Genomic DNA, 9,245 nt, shown 5'->3' on the forward strand with positions numbered 1-9,245 from the left:
AGAAAATACCACGTAAACACACACCCGGGATACGTTTGTACCCGGGACCTTATTTTGCGGTTTTTTTAATGCTTATTCAACCGATTTCTATGATTTTTTTTTTTGAAATGTATATTTTAATATATAACAAGTATTTTGTCTTTTGTTTCATTCGAATATTCCTACTGGTTCCAGCGATATGGGCAAATAAAGTCAGGACATGCAACAGTGGATTTTTGTTTTTGTTGTTGTCCTGATAAATGCAAAACAAAATAATATAATTTATAATAATATACTTGTAGAGTAACAACGAATACACATTTTGGTTTTTATTTCATTGAAATATTCTACCTGGTTCAAAAGATATGTGCAAAAAGGTCGCGCAAGGTATGGGTACGTAGGAAGCAAATACACTGGTATAACTGGTGTTTGTATTTTATATGCAGCTGCAAGGGTTGTTTTCACACGAGGTGTTGTTATAAATGCTGCCTGTTGATATTTTCATTATTGTTTTGGTGCTCAAAAGTGTAAGAAGTGAAAATAAATATAACTGAAACTATAAATAACTGGATACGAAATGACTTCAAGAAGAAACGAATATTTATCAAGTGCAGCATATAGAAGGTAAAAAATGTAAAATAAGCAACAATGTAAACATATACTAATTTTTTTTATTACGCAGGCTAACTGAGGAACAGCGAGAATCATATATACAATCTTTATTTGATGAAATTTGTGACGATGACGCTCCCTATGACTTTGACTCAGAAGATGAAGAAGAAATTCAAATCAATGACATTGAAATTGCTGATGACGATGCTGAAGTTTCGCAAAGTGCCGCAGAAGTATTACCTGATTATGCGGACTATGAGGATGATGAAGAAGACGATGAAGAAGAAGAAGTAGAAGAAAATAATGAATTACCTGCTAGTGCCGAAAAATTTGTTGCACGTGATGGTACTGAGTGGATGAAAGAACCAAATGTAAGTCGTCAGGTACTCAGACAAAATATTATAAGAGAACGTTCTGGACCAGCTAGATGCACTGAAATGTTGTCAATAGAGCAAACATTCAAATGTTTCATGAACGTTGAAATGGCTGATATAATTATGCGCCACACAAATAAGTTAGCAAAAGAAACTTATAATGCTTACAACAATGCGCATCCAAACACAACTCCTAAGTCATGGACGCCTGTGTCAATAACAGAGCTGTATGCATTTTTTGGCATACTTATTATGACTGGTGCGAACCATAGCAATGGAGAACATGTTCGAGATTTATGGAGCGTCAAAAACTATCCTTTATATCGCGCCACAATGGGAGTCAGCCGTTTCTGTTCGATATTGCGGTTCCTAAGATTTGACGATTAAAACACTCGTGCAACACGCTTACTAACTGATAAAGCAGCACCGACCAGTGAGTTGTGGACGATGATGAACAATAATCTTGCTGCACATTACAAGCCCAGCTCATGCTTGACGATTGATGAACAATTATTTCCTTACCGTGGACGCACACGGTTTACGCAGCACATACCGTCAAAACCTGCTAAATATGGTATCAAGGTTTGGTGGACTTCCGATGCCACAAATGCATATCCACTGCATGGACAAATATATACTGGCCAAGCAGAAACTGGTAGGGAAACGAACCAAGGCGAACGAGTGGCGAAGGATTTGTCTGCCAAATACCAAGGAAGTGGCCGAAACATTACAATGGACAATTTGTTTACGACCTTGCCAGTTGCAGAACTGCTTCTCACCTGGAAACTCACGATCGTTGGAACTTTGCGCAAAAACAAATCATATATTCCTCAAGAAATGAAGCAGAACAAAAACAGGACAATTGGTTCAACGACATTTGGCTTCAAAAATAATGTGACAATGTGCTCTTATGTTCCCAAAAAAATAAAGCAGTAATTTTGCTTTCGACCATGCATAATGATGCTGAAATAGCTGACAGTGGGAAACCTGAAATAATTGAATATTATAATCGTACCAAAGGTGGTGTTGATCGAATGGACCAAATGTTTGCGGAATATCCAACACAAAGACAAACAAAACGATGGCCACTAGCGATGTTCTTCAACATGTTGGACATTACAGCTCTTGCAGCCTACATTGTCTACGATTTGAATAACCCTATGTTGCCTTGGAGAACAAACAACAAGCGTAAGTAGATCCTGCGCAGCTTGGCTGAAGCATTGTGTATGCCCATTATTGAAGCCAGAGCCAGAAATCGTCAAGTGACGCGAAATTTTTAGACTAAAATTGCTATTGAAGCATATTTCAACCGACCGGTGGAATCAATGGTGTCAACAGCAGCATCAACATCTGCCGCAGCGCGCACGCCAAAACCTGTGTCCGGATCTTGCTATTTATGTTACGCACAAGAGGAAAAACGCCGTAGAAAAACCAGAAAGCTGTGCGACAAATGTATGAAGCCAATGTGTCTTGAACATTCGGTCACATCAACAAATTGCTCTATTTGCCATGATTTTCCTTAGATATAAGATGCATTTTTATAATTTTTATAATAAAAGTCAATAATATAATGTGTGAAATGAATATTTTTAATTTTTCAAATAAAAAAATAATATAAAAAATGTTTTTTTTATTATTATGAGGATTTTTACTATTGGGGTACAAACGTATCCCGGGTGTGTGTTTACGTATATAATGTGTTTGGAAGGCTGTAGCTCCTGAACCAATGGTCCGATCTGGTTCAAATTTTGAATTTGAACTCAGAACTAAATAATCTTCTTAGATCCGAAGTTAGCGGTATAGAGGTATAGCGGTTCAAAAGTTACAACACTTCAAAGTTGAAAGTGGATACATTTGTACCCGGGTGTGTATTCTAGGGTTAATATTAATTTATTATTTATGTCAACCCTAAAAATTAGAAACAAATCAAACACATGAAGTGTGAACCCTGTCCGTTTTGGTATGGAGCACCCCATATACATACATATACTAGCAATTACCCGGCGTGCTTCGCTGCGCCTTAAATTTATTTTTGTGTTGTAAGTCTCTCTCAAAACTCTCTTGGCCTCATTTTTTAAATATATTTAAAGAGCTTTATGAAGTAAGACTTAAAAAACAAATTTCTATCTATGAAGCATTGTTTATTTTTTATTTTTTTTTTTTTGAGTATGGGTGTTAGTTAATACATATGTTTTCGAAGGTAATTAGAAAATATGTAAAGAACCGACTTTCTCTTGGAAATTTAATTTATAATCTTATAACTGGAGTCTACTATCGCATCCTTTTCTCAAACGTATATTAATTTAGTATTCAAATACCGTATATTTATCTAATTTGAAAAATTTGCCTACTATACAAATATGTACTGCAGTATAAACTAATATTTTATATTTATATATATATTTCATAGTTGAGAGGGAGTAACAAAACAAAAATACTTTAAAGGCGTAGCGAAACACGCCGGGTATTTGCTAGTATTTAATAATAAAATTAAATTAAAATTTTTAAACAGGTAGCAACCTTCCAAAAAATATTTTCGCCTGTAACTGCCATCTGACTATCGAAAAATTCTCATGCCCATACAATTTGTACGAAGCATACCGAAATAACGCGGCGTCAACGCTTAGCGGTTAGAAAATCCGATTTTGACAGGGCGTTAGGAAGTGAAGTTGGCTGCAAAAAACCGCGAAACTGTCATTTTCGTAGTTCACACAAACAAAAATATGCTTATTGTTGGTGTTATTTCTTCATTTGAAGTAGCGCTGCCGGTTTTGTTTAGGTATTGCACTTCGGCGTTAACGCTAGGCGTCAGAAAACCCTGAACGCTTTTGTGTAGGTATGGTAGTCGGCTTTCTATAACCACTTTCTTTTGACAGCCATACTTCAACATTTACTTTATATTATCTTGCTTTAACACAAATTTATAAAAGTGGCCTCTCTAATATTGTTTTCAATATTTTAAATTTTATCTCTAGCAATGCATCGGTGAGAAGTGCATTCAATTTCATACATTGCAAACATACCAACATACAGACTGACAAAATTTCTAAAAACTGTTAATTTGGCTTCTGTTGCTCTAATGAAGACCTCCCATATTAATTTTTCTTTAATATCTATAATGTACAGCCATCGGTCTTTAACAATTTTTTTTTTAATGCATAGAATTAAGCTTGAGAACAGTGTTGCCGTTTTGGTTACTTTTAACCAATTTTGGTTATTTTTTTCTTGCCTGTGAAGTTGTTAAGATCTTTCTCGTTTTGGTTATTTTTTTTTAATATTTACTGTAGTTTTTAATTGACATAGGCCTGCTACACCTGTCGAGGTTGAGGAGAGTAGCAGCAGCAGTGGCAGCCCCAGCAGTGAAACCAAGTGAGAATATTTGGAATGAATGTATTAATATTAGAAGAATGATTTTCTAAAATATGTATTTACATATTACAGCCTTAAAAGGATTTACTTTTCAAAAACGCAAATTAAAATTGATTTTCTTTGGTTTGTAAACGTACCATATAAAAGAATTTGTTATGACCTGTATTGTTAATCTAATAAAAAAAATTGGTTATTTTTCCTTACATTTGGTAACTTTTTCGTCTAATCTTGGTTAGAAGGTTCTTTGAGCGGTGGCAACACTGCTTGAGAACAGTAAAATTGAAGCACATACTTGCACTTACAGTTCATTGGGCAGGGGAAAAGCGGTTGATATGCAAGTGGGTCATTTTTTTAGTTTCCCCCTTTTTAAATTTTCTATGGTGGTAAAAACGACATATTAAAATCAGCATTATACGAACCAAATAATAAGCCACTAACAATGTTTCTTTTTAGTGTAAACCGTTTTGTTTTCTTTTGCGAACGGTATTTCTTTGATATATTTTACCTACTTCATTTAAAAGTATTTGTCCCTGCTGGTTATTTGATAATCAACACGAAAAAAAGTTTAGGCAAGGGAACAATGAAAAAAAGGCGTAACTGTTTATAAATGACCACCTTAATCTTTATTGTTTTACTCTATTTTCGCGCGGCTTTCTATTATAATCAGCCTTATCATGAGTTTCATCTTCTCCGAACTGGTTCACATTTCACTCTTGGTTTCCATGGTTTTACTATGGGCGGATGACAAATTTTCGGGTGAACTTTTTTTCAGTCGAAACTCAGGATAAGGCAAAATATTGTCCCTCTGAATTTTCCTAAATGTAACTGGTTTATTTTCTTGTTTATATGTTTTCGTGAAATAAGACTCTTAGAAAAAGAAACCGAAAAATGCGAAATATTTCCAGAATGTCACTTTTAGGTGAAAAAGGATTTTTTATTTAAAAAGCTTATTTCTCCAAAAGTGTTCAAATGGCATATAGGGGAAACTGTTGCCGAAGAAAGATTAAACAAAAAGCCTGCTTCCCAAGAAAAACCAGACATGAAACCACGAAAAATGTCATAAGGAAGCTGGAAAAAACTTCAACACTAGCTTATGTAATAAATGAGATTCAAAGTGATATGCAAATGTTTAAAAGCTACTCAAAACTTTTTTCACACTATCTCGGGGGTCGTGTTTTTTGTCGCGTATTTTCAACTGTGGTTAACTATTTTCAGTCAGTTGAAACTGTAATTAGCAAATAGTTTTTGCCCTGTTATCAATTCGACTTTTCTCTGAATCTAAAGAATATTATTGCGGCGAAAATAACTTTGTGTGGATTAGGACTACTGGTGAAACCACATAAAAATAAAAGCTTACCTCTGAAGTGGTGTGGAAAAAAGTTTTGAGTAGCTTCTCCCTTGCCGCTGCATTTAGCGCGTTGTTGGTCGAGATCTACACGTCATACGCGAACATATAAATAATGCGTGTTTTGGAAATTTTGTCCTCTACAACTTGCTATTTAAATGTGCTACTTATTTCAAATAGAAATTGCTCAAAATTCGAAAAAATCGCACCACTTACCGAATTTTGGGCATTGTTTGCATATTATTAGCAATAATTAATTGTTTAAAAAAATGATGGGCACATGAAAATTGTGGGGAATCGAATTCTCTACAAATTTTTTCTCTACCTTTTTTCGCGTGCAAATCGTAAAAAACACAAAATCCAAGATGGCGGACATTTCCCATATCACAATTGGGGGAAAAATTTTCATTTTCATTAAATATCATAAAATTTCTTCCTGGATTTTTTTTCTTCTTACGTCGATTTCAGTCTAAAGTGATCGGGCTATAAAGCGATGCTTTATTTTTCGTTTATAAATGTGTACATATGTATGTTTGTTTTCACTCCGTAAGCAATTATCCAAAATTCTTCAGAGTCTGATGGAATGGTTCTGAGAAGAGTTATTCCATTGGAAAGTTAAAAGATTTAAATATTAGTGGGATGACAAAAAAGATATGGGAGTCTCTCTTGATTTATTTGACATCGGCTCGAAACCAGCCTTAACAGATGGAATCAATAAGGGTGCAGCACGTTTACAAGAACTGGATAAGCTTGGATAAGATCTTGGTGATATGAATTAGAATAGATTGGATAAACACTTACAAAAGGTTGCAGGTTACTTACATAGTTACCGCAAGTATGATCTACTGTAACAAACTTACATTTGCGTATGCACATGGATGTATATATATTAGTTTGTTTCACTTTTAGGCGATATATATTTTTTTCTCTTTGCTACCTGAGCGTATCAGATGCTCATAGAAAATAAAAAAAAATTATGCCGTTTAAAAAATAATTTTAAGTGCATCACAGGCATAGCTCTTTCAAATATTCGATTTCCCATATAAATAAGACGGGACATTTTTTTCGGTTTCAATTCGATTTTTCGGTATTAAATTTTTTTTTGGGAAAAACGAGTATACAGCTTTTTTAGGGCATGCAATTTTCTGCAAAAAAATATCTGTGAGCAAATGCCATCCGACAAAGAGTTTTTGAGCTGTGGAGCTTGAAAGATAAATGTTAATAATAATTTACATTAAATGTTTTTTAAGACGATGTTTATTATCATTATATTGATGTGGTGCTCAATCACGTTACGCGGTATATTTTTCGGTTAGCGAAATACGATCAGATATCTGAATGGAAATCAGTGCTCTTGGGATGCGGTATTTCTGAATACCTGAAAGCTATAAATTGTATTTTTCTATTTCGCTTTATGGTGGATAAGAAACTTAGCTAGTTGTTTGAAAAACTATCTTTCCCGAAGTCTGCGCACCCTACGGAATTGATTACACCCAACTACAATTACCTACCATCTGCAAGCCTATTTTTTGTCAATGCTATTCGTACTCGATTCCATCTCAAGTTCGTAATAGTTTGAATATAAGCAACTTCAAGCGTGTTTTGTATTTTTATTTTATTTAAAATGCTATGTCATATCCAAAGTTATACATTTTTCGTCTGAGGCTCGCTATGTAATCAGGTATAGTTTAATCAATATATTATCCTTATGTTTTTCTTTATGCTTCACTTGTGATTTTCTACAGATTTTGCAAGTTTTTGTTGTTCCTATTTTTGTCTTTTATATTAATGTTAAACACAAATATATTTTAATAAATAATCTCTGGTCATTCAGTTTTTCTGGGCACATCACCACGTCACGGGTTTATCAAGAAGAAGTATTTGCCATTAGGAGGCATAACGAAATCTTTATCAAAACCCTAGATAGAACAAAGGAGTCTTTTCTCCTGTGGCAGTCAGGCGCGAATTGTAAGAGTGGCAAATTGGCAAGGAAAGATTCGTCCACCAATGGCTTCATTTAAAAGAAATTCAAGAGATCACACGACTCGTTTAGCCAATGTCCTACGGACCAGCGAGGATTCTTAGCACTCCTATAAAAGTTTCTTGATAAGGAACTTGTATTGGCTTACATGACATAAGATTAGAGATTGACCCATGAGACCAATATCGAAACTGCAAGATCATAGAGGAAGAATACGCACGGTTGGAAGAGATCTCACAGGGGGAAATAGAACCACCGGCAACGCTCATGACAACAAAAGGGATTAGTATTCCATATTGTATCACAACGCTACTATTCTTCGTGTGAGGAGTGTGCTCTTTAGTCCTTTCAACCTAAACTAAGATTTTGTTTACAAACCGCTATTTTTACATTAGCCAAAGTTCTTATCTGTCGCAAGCGCGCTTTGGCCAGTTTATATATAAAGTTAGTACTCACCTTTTTCGAACGTATGCAATGCCTCCGATGGCAGCCAATGCCGCCAAAGTTCGCCCATATGTCGAAAGTTATTTGTGCCATCTTCATGGCCTAACACTGGAAACACGAATTGAGATGAAAATGTACGCCCTAGTAGATCGGTGATATTACGAAGGATTTCCAGTCTCTTTGTGTCTGACTCCTTAAGCGCTGAGTGCGACAAACCATCCCTGAAATACAGAAAAAAGGGAATTTTTAGGATGTTTTTAACGTAACTTTATAAGAGAAGGCTTTGTTCGTCTTTAAGACTCTGTTATTTACTTGATTTATTTTTATGTATTTATTATGTATTTAACAAGGTACATAACTGAATTTAATAATAAAAACGACAAGAGTAAAAATTTAGGCAAAGGTCCAGTTAGAGATGCCATAGCCATAACTTTGTCAAATGCTTCACATCATACATATTTTAGTATACATATGTAAAATTAAGAAAAGATTGTTTTTAGTTTTTTTAATATATCTTTTTAAAGAACAATTACTTTTTAACAATGTTCTCCGCCTAGTAGATATAAAAAAATAAGGTAGATACATTGAAACCTTGGAAACTAAATACCGAAGAGAAAAAGATGAAGACTATTACCATATAACTGCACTCTAAAAAGTGCATGTAAAACTACTACTGAAAAGTGTTTATTTTTCAACCAGAATCTGTTCAAGTATACGCACAATATGTGCAAGATTTGAGTTTGAACACGAGTTGTTTAAAATATACACATGAAATGTTTAAAATTACAAACATTTTGAAAGTAAAAATATATTTTTTACAAATAATAAATACTAAGTGCCAGGGGCGCACGCAGGAATATATTTTTGGGGGAAAGGGGTTATACTTCTAAATATATATATAAATAAACTTTTTAAAGTATCATCAATTGCATTTTATTTACATAAAATTTATAAAGAACTCTGACATTTTTAACCGGCTTCAAAAAAGGGGAGGTTATCAATTCTTCGAAGTATTTTTACTTCTTTTATTTATTCCACCGCATAACTTTGCACCGCGTGAACCGATTCCAATATTTATTTTTTTTTTACCGGAAAGATCCGATCATTAAATCATGAAAAAATTAACGGTTAAAGATGCACT

At 34.2% G+C, this 9,245-nt stretch overlaps 1 protein-coding gene across 1 annotated transcript in view; it reads right to left on the bottom strand.

The window, feature by feature from the left end:
* The window catches only part of LOC118746170, a gene marked incomplete in the record, with an annotated part of 421,140 nt that overhangs the window by 163,101 nt on the left and 248,794 nt on the right, over positions 1-9,245 (bottom strand). The window contains 1 exon segment of the mRNA XM_036479972.1: positions 8,117-8,325. Within this exon segment, the coding sequence (XP_036335865.1) occupies positions 8,117-8,325 (209 nt within the window).

The sequence above is a fragment of the Rhagoletis pomonella genome, unplaced genomic scaffold (assembly GCF_013731165.1).
Source record: "Rhagoletis pomonella isolate Grant_MI unplaced genomic scaffold, Rhpom_1.0 Rhpom_scaffold_00010, whole genome shotgun sequence".
NCBI classification, from domain to species: Eukaryota; Metazoa; Arthropoda; class Insecta; order Diptera; family Tephritidae; genus Rhagoletis; species Rhagoletis pomonella.